This window comes from Anomaloglossus baeobatrachus, chromosome 5 (genome assembly GCF_048569485.1).
Source record: "Anomaloglossus baeobatrachus isolate aAnoBae1 chromosome 5, aAnoBae1.hap1, whole genome shotgun sequence".
In the NCBI taxonomy this organism is placed as follows: Eukaryota; Metazoa; Chordata; class Amphibia; order Anura; family Aromobatidae; genus Anomaloglossus; species Anomaloglossus baeobatrachus.
Genome location: NC_134357.1, coordinates 397,566,240 through 397,586,671, shown reverse-complemented (window position 1 = coordinate 397,586,671; position 20,432 = coordinate 397,566,240). Strand labels below are relative to the sequence as shown.

Genomic DNA, 20,432 nt, shown 5'->3' with positions numbered 1-20,432 from the left:
AAGGCATCAAAACTATGAATTGACACATGTGGAATGAAATACTTAACAAAAAAATGTGAAACAACTGAAAATATGTCTTTATATTCTAGGTTCTTCAAAGTAGCCACCTTTTGCTTTGATTACTGCTTTGCACACTCTTGGCATTCTCTTTATGAGCTTCAAGAGGTAGTCACTGGAAATGGTCTTCCAACAGTCTTGAAGGAATTCCCAGAGATACATAGCACTTGTTGGCCCTTCTGCCTTCACTCTGCAGTCCAGCTTACCCCAAACCATCTCGATTGGGTTCAGGTCTGGTGACTGTGGAGGCCAGGTCATCTGGCGTAGCACCCAATCACTCTCCTTCTTAGTCAAATAGCCCTTACACAGCCTGGAGATGAGTTTGGGGTCATTGTCCTGTTGCAAAATAAATGATGGTTCAACTAAATGCAAACCGGAGGGAATAGCATGCCTCTGCAAGATGCTGTGGTAGCCATGCTGGTTCAGTATGCCTTCAATTTTGAATAAATCCCCAACAGTGTCACCAACAAAGCACCCCCACACCATCACATCTCCTCCTCCATGCTTCACGGTGGGAACAAGGCATGTAGAGTCCATCCGTTCACCTTTTCTGTGTCGCACAAAGACACGGTGGTTGAATCCAAAGATCTCAAATTTGAACTCATCAGACCAAAGCACAGATTTCCACTGGTCTAATGTCCATTCCTTGTGTTCTTTAGCCCAAACAAGTCTCTTCTGCTTGTTGCCTGTCCTTAGTAGTGGTTTCTTAGCAGCTATTTTACCATGAAGGCCTGTTACACAAAGTGTCCTCTTAACAGTTGTTCTAGAGATGTGTCTGCTGCTAGAACTCTGTGTGGCATTGACCTGGTCTCTAATCAGAGCTGCTGTTAACCTGTGATTTCTGAGGCTGGTGACTTGGATAAACTTATCCTCCGCAGCAGAGGTGACTCTTGGTCTTCCTTTCCTGGGGTGGTCATCATGTGAGCCAGTTTCTTTGTAGCGTTTGGTTTTTGCCACTGCACTTGGGGACACTTTCAAAGTTTTCCCAATTTTTCAGACTGACTGACCTTAATTTCTTAAAGTAATGATGGCCACTCGTTTTTCTTTACTTAGCTGCTTTTTTTTTCTTGCCATAATACAAATTCTAACAGTCTATTCAGTAGGACTATCAGCTGTGTATCCACCAGACTTCTGCACAACACAACTGATGGTCCCAACCCCATTTATAAGGCAAGAAATCTCACTTATTGAACTTGACAGGGCACACCTGTGAAGTGAAAACCATTTCCGGTGACTACCTCTTGAAGCTCATCAAGAGAATGCCAAGAGTGTGCAAAGCAGTAATCAAAGCAAAAGGTGGCTACTTAGAAGAACCTAGAATATAAGACATAACAAAAAATTGTGAAACAACTGATAAGTATTTCATTCCACATGTGTTAATTCATAGTTTTGATTCCTTCAATGTGAATCTACAATTTTCAGAGTCATGAAAATAAAGAAGACTCTTTGAATGAGAAGGTGTGTCCAAACTTTTGGTCGGTACTATGTTGTTTCAGGGCTCTTCTTGTCACTGAAATCAATCTCAAATACATTTTAATAATTAGTTTGCCATGTGATGAAAATGAAAAATTACGGAAGAACAACAATCCACATTATTAAGCAGTCCCCAGGTTTCTTGCATTATGGTAAAGACAAAGGATCTCTTCTGCTGAAAAGTGTCAAATAGTGCAATGCCTTGTACAGGGTATAAAAACATAAGATATTTCTCAAAAATCTAAGCGTGCTCATCATACTGTAAATACATTTTTGGCTGATACACATCACAGACAGATTTGTGCAGATAAAGGTATAATGAGGAAGGTTTCTGCCAGACAAACTTGTTAGATTTATAAAGCAGCTTCTAAAATACCATTACAGGCAGCAAAAAGTATTTGAAGCTGCGGGTTCCTCTGGAGTCTCCCGAACCTAAAGATGTAGGATCCGCCAGAGACTTGCAGTTGTGCATAAACCTACTGTTGGCCACCCTTATACTGTGCTCAGAATCAGAAACTGGTGTAGTGGACATAGGCATACATGGAGACAAATTTTAAAACAGTCGTCTTTATTGATGAGGGACGTGCAATCCAGAATTGTCCAGATGGATGGATTGGTGGATGGCTACTATGTCCCAACAAGGGTGCATCGTCAGCAAGGAGGTGGCAGTCACGTTTTTTTGGGTTTTTTTGCGTGAAATGGTGGAGAGTCGGTACGCCCCTTAGGGTTCCTGACTGTGTGAAAATGACCTCAGAAAAGTATTTAGAGCTTCTAACTTAACAACATTTTTTTATCCATGATATAAAAATAACAACTGTGCTGTCTGTAGCAAAATAATCTTCAAGTATGACCATGCACCATCTTATTCTGCAAAAAATACATCTGAGTTAGGCTGTTTTCACACCTCTGGTTTTAGCAGAGCCGGCCAATCCGGCTCTAAAACCTATGCAACGGATGCGGCAACAAAACCGCATCCTTTGCATACGTTTTTTACATGCGGCCTGTCCATTTTTTGCCGCTTGCAGCAGGCTACTGAGCATGCGCAGTGGAAAAAAACGCATGCGGCGGCCGGATGCGTTTTTTGCCACAGGACGCTGCATGTGGCGTCCATATTCATGCATTGCAAATCGCGCCGGATGCGGCGCGATGTGGTTTTTTTTGCCGGACAAAAAAAAAACGTGCCAGGCAACGTTCCATCCGGCCGCCGCATCGACTAAATCTGCCGCATGCGGCAAAAACTGGATGGAACACAAGCCCATGCGACACAATACGGCACTAATGTAAGTCTATGCAAAAAAAACTGCAACCGGCGGCAAAAAAAAAAGGTTGCGTTTTTTCTGCAAAGCGCCGGGTTGTGCCGCACAGGAAAAACCGGATGTGTGAAAGCAGCCTTATTGGCTGCTATGGGCATAAAAGGAGGGCAGCTCATGGTGTGGCCATTAGCCTCCCTTGACCTCAACCGTATTGAGATCGTTTGGAGTATCATCACGCAAAGAATCTATGAGGATAAAAGACAGTTCACATCAAAATTGCAGGTCTGGGAGGCTATTCTGACATCCTGCAAAGAAACTATCCAGAAGCTAACAAGTTCAATGGATTCAAGAATTGTGAAGGCGATATCAAAGAAAGGTCCAGTGTTAACATGTAACTTGGCCTGCTAATCTGTTTTTGATTTGAAAAGCTTTTACTTTCAGTAAATGTGACCTTTTAATGCTACTTATTAAACAAATGACTATTTTCAGTTCTTTACAGCCTATATAATGTTTGTAAACTCTGCTGTGCATAATAATTTGGAGCTGTGCACTTTCAGATTTTTTTTTTTTTTTTTTTTTAAAGAAATACTTCTCATTGGGAGGTTTGTACAATATAATTTATACTCTGTTGATGATTTGAACATTGTACCCACTTCTTTGCATTGACTACTTAGGAAAATCAGAGAAAACTAGCATTTGCATAATAATTTGGAATGCTGCGTAATCTTCTGATTGAGAGACATGGAGAACATTAGTAGAACCAGCGACTCATGCAGAGATCATGTGCTAGCATTACCTCGCTTACAGGACTATGATACTCCCGTCCCGTTACATGGCATGTAAACTAGGCTGAAGAATTATTATTATTATAGCGCCATTTCTTTCATAGCGCCTTACATGTGAAAAGGGCTACTCATAGTAGGGACCAGTACAATAATCATAAACAAAACAAGGCTAATTCATACCAATTCAGTAGAAAATACAAGTCTGTGTCAGTAAACAGCAGTCTATTTGGGGAGATGCGCTCGTGTGCACTTATAAATGTGGTCAGTGGTGCTCTCGTGTGCATTTGTGGTCAATGACGCTCGTATATGCTTGTGACTGTGCTTAGTGACGCTCTCATATAAGTTTGTGAATGTGATCAGTGGTGCTCTTGTGTACTCCTGTGAATGTGCTCAGTGGTGCTCTTGTGTTCTCCTGTGAATGTGATCAGTGGTGCTCTTGGGTTCTCCTGTGAATGTGATCAGTGGTGCTCTTGGGTTCTCCTGTGAATGTGATCAGTGGTGCTCTTGGGTTCTCCTGTGAAAGTGCTTAGTAACACTCTCGTATATGCTTGTGAATGTGCTCTGTGGCTCTCTTGTGTACACTTATAATGTGCTCAGTGGTGTACTTTTGTGAATGTGCTCGGTGGCGCTCTGGTGTCTGCCTGTGAATGTGCTCGGCGGCGCTCTGGTGTCTGCCTGTGAATGTGCTCGGTAGCTGTCTGCCTGTGAATGTGCTCGGCGGCGCTCTGGTGTCTGCCTGTGAATGTGCTCGGTAGCTGTCTGCCTGTGAATGTGCTCGGTGGCTCTCTGGTGTCTGCCTGTGAATATGCTCGGCGGTGCACTGGTGTCTGCCTGTGAATATGCTCGGCGGCGCACTGGTGTCTGCCTGTGAATGTGCTCGGCGGCGCTCTGGTGTCTGCCTGTGAATGTGCTCGGTAGCTGTCTGCCTGTGAATGTGCTCGGTTGCTCTCTTGTGTCTGCCTTTGAATATGCTCGGCGGCGCTCTGGTGTCTGCCTGTGAATGTGCTCGGCGGCGCTCTGGTTTCTGCCTGTGAATGTGCTCGGCGGCGCTCTGGTGTCTGCCTGTGAATGTGCTCGGCGGCGCTCTGGTGTCTGCCTGTGAATGTGCTCGGCGGCGCTCTGGTTTCTGCCTGTGAATGTGCTCGGCGGCGCTCTGGTGTCTGCCTGTGAATGTGCTCGGCGGCGCTCTGGTGTCTGCCTGTGAATGTGCTCGGCGGCGCTCTGGTGTCTCCCTGTGAATGTGCTTGCCGGCGCTCTGGTGTACACTTGTTTCTAATTTATTCTGCCGCTGTACAGATGTGTTGTGCATTTTGCAGTTTTGTGCATGACACTTGTGCTGACGTGTGATGTGTTTTGCCATGTGCAGCTAATACATGCTCTAAAATTATGTGAACATAAATTGGAGTTTGGTGGGGTATACAAACTATGATAAAAGTGTTATTGGTTAATTATAGGGGCGGGATAGATTGCCCATTTCAGAATAACATTGCATATTCTAGTAATATGTCATGCATTAACATACTGCCGATCCTGAGAGGCTGCTGAGATCTCCTTTATTTAAATGTGTATTAAGACATTATGACTGGACGTTCTTTTTCTGCACCAATTTGTAAAGATTTAATTTCTTTGATTAGACCGAGACCTTGTGATACAGATGACAGTAGAATGTAGTTTGTAGATTTTAGGTTAAGAACTTGTACTTTTAGATCTATTTCTAGTCTGGAGGCTGCAGTGGGTATAGGACGCAGCCTCCCGAAACCTGCCATCTTTAAAGGGACTGCTGTGTTCTCCAGCCTTTATATGACAATGGTGTTAGGGTAAATTCACCCCTGCAAAAAAACTGCTTGACTACTGTGGACTAATTTTGTGTCCTGAATTTTCAGCACTACCACTTTTGTCTCCAGTTGTATGAAATTAGGAATGAGATAGGTGTAGAGTTTTCCCACAAAAAATCAAAACTTTTAATTAAAAAAAAAAAAAAAAAAAAAAAAAGGGTGGGGGGTTAGAGCGGGAAAGTTGTACTTACCGAGTTTCCACATGGCTGTCACACTGCTTCCGGGTACGATCATTAACTCTCACTCATATTCACTATTTCCCCCACCGACCCTATATGACAGTGTCTGTGATTGGTTGCAGTCAAACTGCCGGTGTCTGTTATTGGTTGGGAAGTGTACAAATAAATAATTGAAAAAATTTCGGGTTAATGGATTAGGCACGGTCTGGACATTGAATATTCGTTTGCAGACATTTCTGCACCAAATCTGCATCTCCTGTCTGAAAAAAACGCACCAAATAATGCTTTGTGGTTTTGATGCATTTTTCTGCCAAGAGATACAGATTTGTTACAGACATTTCTGCATCAAATCTGCATATCCTGGCAGGAAAATGCATCAAAACCGCATTATGAATTTGGTGCGGGGATTTTTTTGCCAGAAGATGCAGATTTGGTGCAGAAATGTCTGCAAGCGAATACTCAATATGTACACATTGTCTAATCTGGCATTGACTTCGTCTGAGGTGAGATGAATGAGTTCACCTGAGGTCACAGCTGGGGTACCATTGGAACCTCAGGTGTGACCTCAGGTGAATTCCATGCCGGATTACCAATGTGTGCATGTTGAGTATTTGAGTACAAGCATTTCTGCACCAAATTTGCATCTTAAGACAAAATGCACCAAAACTGCTTGGTTTCTTTTTTTCATGCAGTTTCTGTGCATTTTTCTGCCACGATATGCAGATTTGGTGTAGAAATGTCTGTAACCAAATGCTCAATGTGCGCGTATTGCCTAATTCGGCATTGAGTTTAATGACTCCACTTGCTGTCAGGTCACTGAGTACAGTGAGGTCAGGTCAGTTCACCTGATGTCACAGCTGGGGGTACTGTGGGAGCCACCATCTGTGATGTCAGGTGAACGTACTAACTTCTATGAACTCACAGCTGCGATTCAGTCAGTGTGTCACTGATACTGCAGTGAGAGGATACGTTTTCTAATGTGACCATGCACTGGAACCTCAGATGTAGCAGAGCCGGGATCGTCTTGAAACCTCGTGTGAACTACATCGTCCCTGCAGGGATGTTTTGTTGGCTAATAAATTAGAGAAAGGGTGTGGTTTTTTTTTGTTATTTTTAAATAAAAGGATTTGTCTCTGTGTTGTGTTTGTTTCCTTTTAGGCCCCACTCACACTTGCGCTATTTTGACGCAAACGGAATCCGTCACTACTGTATTACAGTTCATTTATTTACAGTGGAAGCGTGACATCGTGTGGACACATGCGGGTAGTGCATGAGTCATGCTGTCGCTCTTCCACTGTAAATAAATGAACTGTAAACATTAGTGACGGAGTCCGTTTGCGTTGAAACAACGCAGATGTGAAACCAGCCTTACTTACTAACCTCAGGCTTGATGATAGCTGTGGTTTTTTTTGTTTTTTTTTTTTATATAAATCACAGCTGTCTTAAACCCCTTATCTCAATTGCCAGGGCAAATGCAATATGCCAGGTAAAGCGCCAGAATTGGCACACCTAATGGATGCAGCAGATCCGTTCCAGCTGCGGGCAGCTATTGTTAGGCTGGGGAGAGGGAGCAATAACCATGGGCCTCCCCAGCCTTAGAATACCAGTCCCCAGCTGTCTGCTTAATCTTGGCTGGGTATCAAAATCGGGGATTGCACACCAATTTTTCTAATTACTTAAAAAAAAAACATAAACGCGGCACGGTGGCTCAGTGGTTAGCACTGCAGCCTTGCAGCGCTGGGGTCCTGGGTTCAAATCCCACCAAGGACACCATCTGCAAGGAGTTTGTATGTTCTCCCCGTGTTTGTGTGGGTTTCCTCCCACACTCCAAAGACATACAAATAGGGACTCCTAGATTGTGAGCCCCAATGGAGACAGTGTTGCCAATGTATGTAAAGCGCTGTGGAATTAATAGCGCTATATAAATGAATAAAATTATTATTATTATAAAATAAAATTCTCATTTTAACACACAACCAAGATAATGCACACAGCTGGGGGCTGCAGCCTGTAGCTATCTGCTTTATCTGTGCTGGGTATCAGAATGTGTAGGACCCTGCACCAATTTTTTTTATGATTTATTTTTACACTCCACAACCAGCGCTGTCACAGAGGTTCGCCAGGGGAAGCAGTGAATATGCATGAGAGCTAATGAGCAGGCCCAGTAGTAGTTTGACAGCCACACAGAGACTCTGTGAGGGCTCATGTCCACTTGCGTACCGCTTCCGATGCGAGAGCATTGGAAACGGTATGCTAATGACCCTCTGCTGCGGTGTCAGACGAGGGTCATGCGACTGTGATGTGATCTTGCTGCATCACAGATGCGGAGAAGATGGCGGGAGCACTTGCACCTCCGCTGTCTCTGTGTGCACCGCACTGCAGTCGCATAACATGCGAGTGCAGTGTGATGTTTCACACGCTCCCATAGGCTTGTATGGGGTGTGCGCGAGCAGAGACTCGCTGCCAAGCACAGCATGCTGCGATTGCACCGAGCGCACAATTCGTGGCGTAGAAAAATAAGCAAGAGGATACTGCCCCATAGATTAACACTGGTGCGAGTGCAATCCGTTTTTTTTTTTTTTTTTTATCGGATCGCACTCGCACATGAAAATTGCAAGTGGACATAAGCCCTAGGTAGAATTCTCCTGCTCTAATCCCCATTTTGCTTCCTGCTTCAGCCCCCTGCCATTACTAGCACCATTTTAGAGCACATAATTTCGATTTTATATACGGTTTGGCGTCAGGACTCATGCTCATTTCAAGTCTGGTCCTGAATTGGACTTTTTATTTTTTGCCTTTTTCTAAAGTCCGGTCGAATATCTGTGGGTTTGCCTATCTCTGTTTGTGTCTTTCTTTCGTCTGATCACTAGAGCTGAGGGCTACGGTGCGTCTTTGCGCCTCACTACTAGTCATGTAATCTTTGGATCTTAGAGTTAAGCTGGTGTCACACTAAACGACAGCGACAACGACGTCGCTGTTACGTCACCATTTTCGGTGACGTAACAGCGACCTTGTAAGTCGCTGTTATGATCGCTGCTTAGCTGTCAAACACAGCAGAAGCAGCGATCATAACGTCGCTGTGCTACATGTTCAGAGAGCAGGGAGCCGCGCTTAGCGCTGGCTCCTTGCTCTCCTGCAGCACACATCGGGTTAATTAACTCGATGTGTGCTGCAGCTACATGTCACAGTTCAGAGAGCAGGGAGCCGCGCTTAGCGCTGGCTCCTTGCTCTCCTGCAGCACACATCGGGTTAATTAACCCGATGTGTGCTGCAGCTACATGTCACAGTTCAGAGAGCAGGGAGCCGCGCGCACTGCTTAGCGCTGGCTCCTTGCTCTCCTTGCTACAGTATTCATCGGGTTAATTACCCGATGCATACTGCAGCCACATGTCACAGTGCAGGAGCCGGCACTGGCAGCAAGAGCGGAGGCTGGTAACCAGCGTAAACATCGGGTAACCAGGGAAAGGTCTTCCCTTGGTTACCCGATGTTTACGCTGGTTACAGCTTACCGCAGCTGCCAGTGCCGGCTCCTGCTCGCTTCATTTCGTCGCTCTCTCGCTGTCACACACAGCGATGTGTGTGTCACAGCGGGAGAGTGACGACCAAAAAATGAAGCTGGACATTCAGCAACGACCGGCGACCTCACAGCAGGGGCCAGGTCGTTGCTGGATGTCACACACAGCGACAGCGACGGGACGTCGCTGCAACGTCACAGAAAATGGTGACGTAGCAGCGACGTCGTTGTCGTCGTCGTTATGTGTGACACCAGCTTTAGGGTTGTCTCCGCTGTACACTTTGGATTAGATTGCATTTCTGATGAGCAGTCACACTAAAGGGGTAAAACTAAAATACCAGCACAGTCCATAGAGTAGAAAACAAAACTACATATTTTCTATCTAATTCCATAAAACCCATTAAAACGAGAGAGCTTTACGGCCAAACAATGGCTTGTGATTAGCGGAAATATTGTGACTGGTTTAAATATAGAAGACATGGCGGGCAAGACAACATAAAAAATGGACTGCTAATGTTTTTCCAATCTGTACAGAAGTCTTGTCCTAGAACGATCCAATTAAGTGTCCGAAGTTATAGAAGAGCGGAGTTGTACAGCGGAGGTCATTCTGAGTATTATTCTGTAGCATACCTAATGGCTGTATTGGTGCATGTGATTGTAATTGTGGTTTCTGCTGTGTTTTTCCTGCAGATTGAGTACAATGAATCCATGAAGACGTACCACAACTCGCCTGCTTATCTTGCGTACATCAATGCCAAAAGCAGAGCTGAAGCAGCCCTGGAAGAAGAAAGTCGTCAGCGCCAGTCTCGCATTGATAAGGGCGAGCCATACATGAGCATCCAGCCAGCAGAGGACCCTGACGGTAAGCTATACAACCCAGTGCATATGACCTACCCTACCTACAGTAGCATATGTCCACATGTGTCTGAATGGGGTTCATATAGATCAGTGCACAATGGCTGCATGACATTAGATGGAAAACATTTCCTTTTTCGAGCACGCCCCTCCGAACAGCACCACAGGAGGTAATCGCCCTTGACCTATACAGGGAAAGGATCACAAAGAGGTTAAAAGGCCCCTCCCCACCTCCACCTTTCAGTGGTTTTCCTGTCCCTACAGAGACAGTCTGAGAGGTGCTGCTAGAGTGCAGACATTTTATCCTTTAAATTTTATCATATGGACTCTGGGAAGAGTACGGGATCGGGGGCTTTACGTCTTCCTTTCTCCCTGGCAAGTGGACAGGTGCTGACACCTCATAAAGAGAGGCCTCTCAGCCATCCCTCGCCGTATCCGTATGGGATCAGGGGGATCTGGGGGTCTCTGCCTCTTATCCCTGTCAAGTGCCCTGGGGCCGAGACCTCTCAGAGAGTGGTTCATCAACCATCAGTGTACCATCTGCAAGGAAGCAGCATTTCAGTCTGTGGCGCCACTTCTCTCCGTGGAAGACTCTTGGCATCACCAGCTACCCCTGTTCCTGTAAAGTATTCAGAGGCAAAACTTGTGAGGAAGGAAGTGGTGAAGCTACGGCAAGGGGGAGGCTCCACAGGTAAGTGCACTGTGTGATTGTCACAATATGCTAGGCCTCTGGGCGGATACAAGCTGCTTGCCTTTGTGCAGAACCTGGGCCTCACGTTCTAAAGTTTGGCTTCAAGTTCGGAAGCTAGGCTTTACAACTTTTGAGATAAGATTAGGCCACATGGCCAAGTTTGTTGCCTCATGTGGTGTCTGGGGCCAGCAGGGACTCCTATTTGAGCTTCAGAGTTTAACCTTTGCTGTGACCTCATGTTGGTCTTCATTTTGTGGGTGAATAAGGTGATTTCAAACAGAACATACTTGCTGCGTTTTGTTTTGTTTTTTTACATTTTTTTTTTTTTTTTCCTTTTGGTTTTATGCATATCCATGCTAGCTGCTTTTACAGTCCCAGCAAAGCCTATGAGATTCCAGAAATCTCATGCGCGCGCACCCAGAAACACTTGTTTTTTTGGGTTTTTTTTCTCCTAATTGAAATGTTAACCTGCTTGTTTTTGCTGTGTTTTTGAAAGAAGCAGCATGTCCATTCTTAAAGTAGTTTCGCCATGATTTTTTTCACCCAAACAATGCAATAAGGAAGTGCATAAGCAGCACCAAAACCATTAGGTTATTTCCTGCCAAGAGACGAGTTTTTACTGCAGGAAAAAAAAAACAACAAATGCCCTGTGTGAACATAGCCTTACACTCAGATGTTTCCACTATTCTCTCACCACATCAGGTTCTGTCTTACTAATCCTTCTTTAGGAGGGTGTATAATGTGGATCTTGCACATTCTCGTACATAGAAAGGACCCTCCAGCTGAGCCTCAGAGTGAATTAATTGGTTCAGGTGGGACTAGTCTGACATTTGAGCTATACCACTCAAAAAGGTTTATCCTGAATCCACAAATGGATTACACTCAAGTGTAAGTCTGATTCTGGTCTCTTGCCTTGCGCCTCTGGACTTCTGGACTTGCGCCTCTTGTTTTGCACCACTGGCTTTGTGTGGGTTTGTGCCTTGAGCCTCTGGCCCCACGTGTTGTGCCTCTAGCTTTGTGCCTGTGAACTTCCGCCACTGACTTCCCGCCTCTGCCATTGCACCTTGCGCCTCTGGCTTTGTGCCTTACACCTCTGGTCTCAAGCCTTTTATGCCTCTGTTCTTGCACCTTTGGCTTTGAGCTGCTGGCCTTGCACCGCTGGACTCGCAGCTTCTCAGCTTTGAAGTTCCCAGCTCACACCTTGGCTCTCTGCCTCATGGATCTGTGCCGCTTGGCCTGTGACCTCTGGGTTAATGCATTGTGCCTCCAGGCTTGTGTTTCATGCCTCTGGCTTCACGACTTGCGCCCCGGCTCTCTGCATCATGGGCCTATGCTCTTTGAGTTAGTGCCTCCGGGCTAATGCCTCTGGCTTGTGTCTTACATCTTGTGTCACTAGCCTCAACTCCGGTTAGAGGGGCCTTGTACCTCTGGACCTGGAGTTAGCTTAGCCTAATAAGCAGCCATACTCAGATTGATCTAGTAATTTTTCTCACTAATGCTTCAAAACCAGAGTCTAAATTCAGTTACGGTCCATGTTCTGTCTAGTCGGGATCTTTCAACCTCTGTGCTTATTTTCTTATGTCCGGTCTCTAGTTTATAACGTGATATTCTATCAATCTAGAGAGGGGACCAATAATGAAATGAAATGGATAATATTAATTGTTGCTATTAGGGGGAAGGGTTCCTTTTTTACTCCACATATGGTAATAAAACTAGTTCACTGAACCAATGCCCCATTAACGTATTAAAGTAGTAATGTATAGATAACCTGTAGAGTTTTGTCATAAATCAAATACTGCAACATCTTGTGGCAGAGAGCTCTGTAATCTTACTCATAGGCTCACTGCTATCACAGTAAAAAACATTCATGTCTCACTGCTCTCAAGTGAAGAATCGCTCTCTAAGATTGGAAGAGACCCTCTTTCCTCTACAGGATGTCCCCTTGTCACCACCATTGCAGACTGGGTGGTATGTCTGCATTAGTGCCATGTATAGAAGCAATTTCACACTATTGCCTTGGGCAGTTTAATCCATTCCTAGTTATGCAGTCTGTCCCCAGTGGTAAGTGGATCTTTCCATCAGCTCTGGCTTGGTTTAGGTCCTGTATTAGAAGACTCGGATATAACAAGTCAGTTCTTTCTTCCTGTATCTATAATGTATGGCCACCTGTGTTTATCCAGGACACTTTATCAAATCCAGAGTCCAAAACCCCTCTGATGATGAACTCTGCTTAGTAATGCCAGGAGACCTACTGGTAATTCTGGTTCCAGTAGCCCCTCAGGACAGCACCCTTATTTCCCTCCCCTTAGTATAGACTATATTGTATAGACCATTTGCACCAATCCTTCTGTGGTACTTTAAAAACACTACAGGGACCTTTTTAACCTCTCCTTGATACTGTCCCTATATATAAGTCAAGATGATTACCTCTCTGTGATGCTGTCCTGAGGAACTACTGGAAAGCGAATTACCATTAGGTCTAATTCCTATTTTCTGTACTGTGGACTGTGCTGGTTTTAGTTTTACCCCTTTTAGTGTGACTGCTTATCAGCACTACGGTCTAATCTGTAACATACAGAAACCTCATTCAGAGGTGGTGATTTGTAGTCCCAGAAATGTGTGGTATTGATCTCTCCTTTTTCTTTAAAAAAAAATTATTATACATGCAAAATATTATTGTGAAGTAGAAAGTCTGAATGTTTGGTGTTCTTCAGACTCTGCACTGCTAATTCAAGAATTTCTATAATCACAGCTGGAGGCCATATTGAGAAATGTCCTTAATAATAAGGCACAAACCCTAAAATACTACAACGGTTCCCAGGGATTCTGAGGTGTTTTTTTTTTCTTGACACATTGTACTTTATGTTGGTTCTTTATTTAGATAGTTTTTGCATTTATTTGTGAAAAATATCGATTTAATATTTTCAGACTTACAATTCTTATAGTCATGGCCGACATTTGTTCCAAGCACGTGATGCTCTTTCAAACTCTTGTGTGGCAAGTAACAGGTGTGGGCAATATGAAAATCTGACTTGAAATTGGATAAAAAGGGGGAAATGTTGACTCAATTTTTGCATTGTGTATCTAAGAGAACTGTCTGAGGACTTGAGAACCAAAATTGATGAAAAATATCACCAATTTCAAGGTTACAAGTCAATCTCCAGAGATCATCATGTTCCTTAGTTTGCGGTGTGCAACATATCAAGAACTTTACAACCCATGCCACTGTAGCTAATCTCCCTGAGCATGGATGGCATAGAAAAATTGATGGAAGGTTGCATCACAGGATAGTCTAGATCAGGGGTCTCAAACTCTGCTGAGTATAAGGGTATAGGGAAAAAAAATTTGGAGACCGAATTCTTTGCTGGATCCAGTGACATTTTTAGCGATCGCATATTTTTTCTATACACCTTTTGACTCACATTTTTCGCTTGTGCATTATAATAAATGTGCACTTTTTTTATTTTAACTTGTATATTAAAAATACTTATTTATGGGGGGGAAAAACTTTTTTTTTTTTTTTTTTTCCTTCTTGTAGGTAATATTGTTTTACAATTACCACCATATAGTAATTTTGGCTAACATTTTGTAATTATATTTCCATCTTGGTCCTCATTTTTTAGTATTGTCCCCATTCTGTAGTAATGTGCCCATATTGTCCCCCATCTTGTAGTAATGTGCCCATATTGTCCCCCTGTGGTAATGTGCCAATATTGTGCCGTATTGTAGTAATGTGCCCATATTGTCCCCATCAGTAGTAATGTCCCATCCTGTAATATCCCGTTATGACGTTCACATAAAAAAAAAAAAAAATCTCACCTTTCCTCTGTTCCCTCGGTGTCTTCCTTACCTGCTTCTTACAGCCTGCTGGAACCTTGGAACCTAGACCCCATGAGGGCCGTGAGAATTGCTGTCTGGTACATACACATACATGCAGCCATCATTGCTTTCCTTCTGTGGAGCGATTTGCGGCACTGCTGCTCTCCCCACATCTTTACCAATGGCAGCCGCGACGGCCAATCAGAATACACCCACGTTAGCTGCTGGCTTCTGGCCAGTGGCAGCTGCCATTAGTAAAGCTGTGTAGAGGAGTGCTTCTCTGCGTGGTGCCGCAAGTTATACTCGCCGGAAGTAAAGTGCTGACGGTGGCGGCACCGTGTACGTATCGGGCTGCAATCGTTATGGGGTCTAGGTATTTGCTGGCCACAAGAAGCCGCCTCAGGGGCCGCGTGTTTGATACCTCTGGGGCTGCTTATCCACCATCTAGACCAATCAAGTTCCAAAGAAATTCGAGCTGTCCTGCAGGCTCAGGGTGCATCAGGGTCGGTGTGAACTATCCATCGGCATTTGCAAATTAAACATTATGGCATGAGGACCGCACTGTTTGCACAGTATGCCAAAATCCTTCTAGGAAAGCGTCTTGTGGACAGATAAGATAAACATAGAGCTTTATGGTAAAGTACATCATTCTATTCTATTTACCAAAAATGGAATGAGGCCTACATAGAAAAGGACACAGTACTTCCAGTCAAATATGGTGGAGGTTCATTGACGTTTTGGGGTTGTTTGCTGCCTCTGGGTGCCTTAACCATGGATTTTGGGTCGCAATGTACCCAAAGTTGGGTTTGCATCCTAGGTCAAGGGTCTTCCAGCTGGAACATACTTCAAGAACCAGCAGAAATGGATGGAAACAAAGCGCTGGAGAGTTCTGAAGTTGCCAGCGATCTAAATCCCATTGAACATCTGTGGAGAGATCTTAAAATTACAGTTGTGAGAAGGCGCCTTCAAATATGAGTAGTTGGCAAAAGAGTGATCCAAAATTCCAGTTGAGAGATGTAGGAAGCTTGTTAATGGTTATAGGAAGCGAATGATTGCAGTTATTTATTCCAACGGGTGTGCAACCAAAGTTGAGGGTGCCAACAATTATGTCCTGCCTATTTTGGGGGGTTTTGTGTCAAATTTAAAAATATTATTATTATTATTATTATTATTATTATTATTATTATTATTATTCTGATCAGGACACATCATATCCCTCGTGGTATTCCAAAGTTTCTGGTGGTTAACATAGTCAAAGGCTTTGCTGTAGTCTATGAAACAAAAATAGAGCTCCGTGTTATATTCTTTGGCCTTTTCCATTATCCACCTAATGTTAGCAATTACATCTATTGTTCCTCTGCCTTTTCTGAATCCTACTTGTTCTTCTGGCAGCTCTTTTTCAAAGTAAGACTTTAGTGTCCGTATAGGAACTTAAGTAGAATTTTGCTGACATGAGGTATAAGGGCAATAGTAAAATAGTTTCCACAGTTGGTAGCATATAAAAAAAAAAAAAAGACAGCTGCACGCTTCAAAGAAATGGCACCTGAGACATGACAAGCAGAGATCTCATCTGAGCACGAGCTGCCTCCAGCCCTTTGATATCCCAGCAGAGAACTTAAAGAAAATGGAATGTGTGCATATGAGATCTTGCATCCTCATTGACTAGCGGTCCCTATGCACACGCACTGACTCCAGGCCCCATTTTTTTTTCTTAAACAATCACTAGGGATGGCTACTGCCTCGCAATGCTCGTTGCTTCGCAAGGATAGCTCCTGTTTTGCTAGGACACGCGCTGCGCTGCCCACTCCTGCCTCGCAATGCCCGCTGTTTCACCCTAGTCCTGCCACTGCCATGCAGCGGGGGCAGTGCCTCCTGTGACCCTGCTGTACTGCATGCCCACACCCCTGGTAAGCTACTACCAGGTTATAACAAGCACCCCCGTATTTTCCTCCAACATTTTGGGAAGGAAAAGTGTGACTTATAATCCGAAAAATACGGTATGTGAAAAAAGCAATGTTTTCACCGATCTGATGGTTCAGGGTTCAACAGTGAATGCGCCAATACAAAAAGCATGGTAAAAACATGGAGTCATCACTGCAAACCTATCCAGTGCGGATTCCTTACACTACAGGTGAAGAGGAAGCCAGATTTAGGCTATGTGCGCATACTGTGGATTTACCGCAGATTTTACCTTGGAATTTCCACAGAAAATGTGTTTAACATTTCTGCAGTCATTCCCCAGCAAATCTTGTGGGTATAAAAAATTGCCCCCCGAAGAAGCAACGCAGGCGAAACGCGTTGGGGCTTCTCCCACTGGTATTGGACTCCTGCCCTGGCACTGACCTAGCACTTGCACTTTCTAATGGGTAAGCAGCTTTGCTCAATAGACACTTTATTGGATCTGTGGTAAGAGGATTACCTCTGCCACATTCTTAGGGTGCTGCTTACCCATTTATGTATATACCTTTACCATATTGGGCTGATGTCCTCCTGTTTTTGGGAATGATTTTCTGGGATTGACCTCCTATTTACTACGTCTTTTTCTATTATCATGATTCTACCATTGTCTGAAAATATGTCTAATAAACTTTAGATTTTATACTTTATTGACAATGGTCTTGATATTTGTTGACTATATGGTTGGCCATCTAGTACTCCTTTTCTCCTTCCTTCTATTGATGTTATTGTGGAGTGGCCGTAATTTATTATTATTATACTTTCCATCTATCACTCAGAGATTTTTGATAAAAAAATCCTGTGTGCACACTTTTTTATACCTGCGGATTTATCTGCGGAGTTTCCGCTGTGGCATTAATGGGCATGTCGCTACTTTTCTGCAGGTACCTGCATTTTTTGCCATAAATTATGGTAAAAACCGCAGGGACCAACCTGCGGAAAATCCGCACCAAACCGCATTTTGGTGCAGTTTTTTACCGCAGGTGCGGGATTCTTTCAGAGGGTCTAGTTTTTCCTTTAAAGGAGTTGTCCGACATAAACTCAAACATTTTTGTTAAGCTAATCTGTGCTGTATTGTCATATAAAACACCCCTACATTGTTATTTTTTTGTTTTCTAAGGCTGGTTTCACACTACGTCTTTTTAACATCCGTTGAAAACGTTTTTTTAACGGAAGTACGGATCCTGTGCAAATCCGTTTTCATGTCAATGCATTTTCAATGGACTCGCGTCCACCTGCGTTTGCATGCGTTTGCGTCCGTTAGACGCAGGATCCGTCCTTTTGCGTTATTTTAACATGTTTCAAAAACGCAACATGTAGCGTTTTTGAGCTCCGTCCAAATACTGCAAATTGCTTGATCCTGACTATAACGCACGCAAACGCAGGTGAACGCTGCATGCTGATAGACAGGATCCTGCTTTTGGACTGAGCATGGCCAGAACCAGAGTGTCTGTCTCTCTCTCTCTCTCTCTCTCTCTGTCTCTCTGTCTCTCTGTCTCTCTCTCTGTCTCTCTGTCTCTCTGTCTCTCTGTCTCTCTGTCTCTCTGTCTCTCTGTCTCTCTGTCTCTCTGTCTCTCTCTCTGTCTCTCTGTCTCTCTGTCTCTCTGTCTCTCTGTCTCTCTGTCTCTCTGTCTCTCTGTCTCTCTGTCTCTCTGTCTGTCTCTCTCCTCTCCCCTCCCCTCCCCTCCCCTCCCCTCCCCTCCCCCCGCGTGCAGGCAGCCCAGCTCCGAGCAGCTGACTCGTAACCAAGATAAATATCGGGTATCCAAGGCCGATGTTTACCTTGGTTACCAGCGTCTGCAGCTGTCAGAAGCCTCCTCCCAGTCTAGTTACCCTCACTCCCGATCACATGACTCCAATACCCGACCCTAAACATCCAGTGCAGGATCCTGCAAAATAACATATGCGTTTGCATACGTTATTTGCTATAAAAGCAGGATCCGTACTTCCGTTAAAAAAACGTTTTCAACGGATGTTAAAAAGACGTAGTGTGAAACCAGCCTAACTTTTGTTCTTCTTGAATTATCCCTTTTATTCTCTGCAGCTCTTTGTTTACATTCAGCAAATTGACCACTTCCTGTGCAAAACCTCAGTCACAGCTGGCACCACCCGCCCTCACTGTCCAGCCTCGCCCCCTGCACACACATTCCATGTCAGTATTCTGCCCAGCACTGACCTGTTATCACTACAGCATTGGTAATATCAGCCCCACATCGGGCTCTGCACCGCCCACCACATCGGGCTCTGCACCGCCCACCACATCGGGCTCTGCACCGCCCACCACATCGGGCTCTGCACCGCCCACCACATCGGGCTCTGCACCGCCCACCACATCGGGCTGCACACACACACGCACACACACACCGGGCTCTGCACACTGCACACACATTGGGCTTTGCCCACACACACACACATCGGGCTCTGCACACCGCACACACACACACACATCGGGCTCTGCACACCGCACGCACACACACACACATCTGGCTCTGCACACCGCGCACACACACACACACATCTGGCTCTGCACACACACACACACACATCTGGCTCTGCACACACACACATCTGGCTCTGCAAACACACACACACACAATCGGGCTCTGCACACACACACATCGGGCTCTGCACACCGCGCACACACACACACACCGGACTCTGCACACACACACACATCTGGCTCTGCACACCGCGCACACACACACACACATCTGGCTCTGCACACACACACACACACACACACACACACACACATCTGGCTCTGCACACACACACACACACACACACAATCGGGCTCTGCACACACACACACACATCTGGCTCTGCACACACACACACACACAATCGGGCTCTGCACACACACACACACATCTGGCTCTGCACACCACACACACACACACACACACACATCTGGCTCTGCACACACACACACACACACAATCGGGCTCTGCACACACACACACATCGGGCTCTGCACACCGCGCACACACACACACATATCGGACTCTGCACACCGCGCGCACACACACACACATCTGGCTCTGCACGCACACACACACACACATCTGGCTCTGCACGCACACACACACACACATCTGGCTCTGCACGCACACACACACACACACACATCTGGCTCTGCACGCACACACACACATCTGGCTCTGCACGCACGCACACATCTGGCTCTGCACACACACACACATCTGGCTCTGCACACACACACACACACACACACACACACACACACACACACACACACACACACACACACACATATATCGGGCTCTGTATACCACACACACACACACACACACACACATCGGGCTCTGCACACACACACACACACATCGGGCTCTGCACACCGCGCGCACACACATCGGGCTCTGCGCACCGCACACACACACACACACACATCGGGCTCTGCACACACAGACACATCGGGCTCTGCGCACACACACACACACACACACATCGGGCTCTGCGCACACACACACACACACATCGGGCTCTGCGCACACACACACACACACACATCTGGCTCTGCACGCACGCACACATCTGGCTCTGCACACACACACACATCTGGCTCTGCACACACACACACACACACACACACACACACATATATCGGGCTCTGTATACCACACACACACACACACACACACACACACACACACACACATCGGGCTCTGCACACACACACACACACACATCGGGCTCTGCACACCGCGCGCACACACATCGGGCTCTGCGCACCGCACACACACACACACACATCGGGCTCTGCACACACACACACATCGGGCTCTGCGCACACACACACACACACACATCGGGCTCTGCGCACACACACACACACACACACACATCGGGCTCTGCGCACACACACACACACACATCGGGCTCTGCGCACACACACACACACACACATCGGGCTCTGCACACCGCACACACACACACACACACACACACACATCGGGCTCTGCGCGCACACACACACGCGCGCGCGCGCGCG

At 45.5% G+C, this 20,432-nt stretch overlaps 1 protein-coding gene across 2 annotated transcripts in view; it reads left to right on the top strand.

Annotated features, from left to right (window-relative positions):
• Positions 1-20,432, top strand: part of SMARCE1 (SWI/SNF related BAF chromatin remodeling complex subunit E1) — a 75,365-nt gene that overhangs the window by 46,454 nt on the left and 8,479 nt on the right. For both annotated transcript variants that reach the window (XM_075350161.1, XM_075350160.1), the window contains one exon: positions 9,787-9,958. In XM_075350161.1, the coding sequence (XP_075206276.1) occupies positions 9,787-9,958 (172 nt within the window). The remainder of the gene's footprint in view (positions 1-9,786; positions 9,959-20,432) is intronic.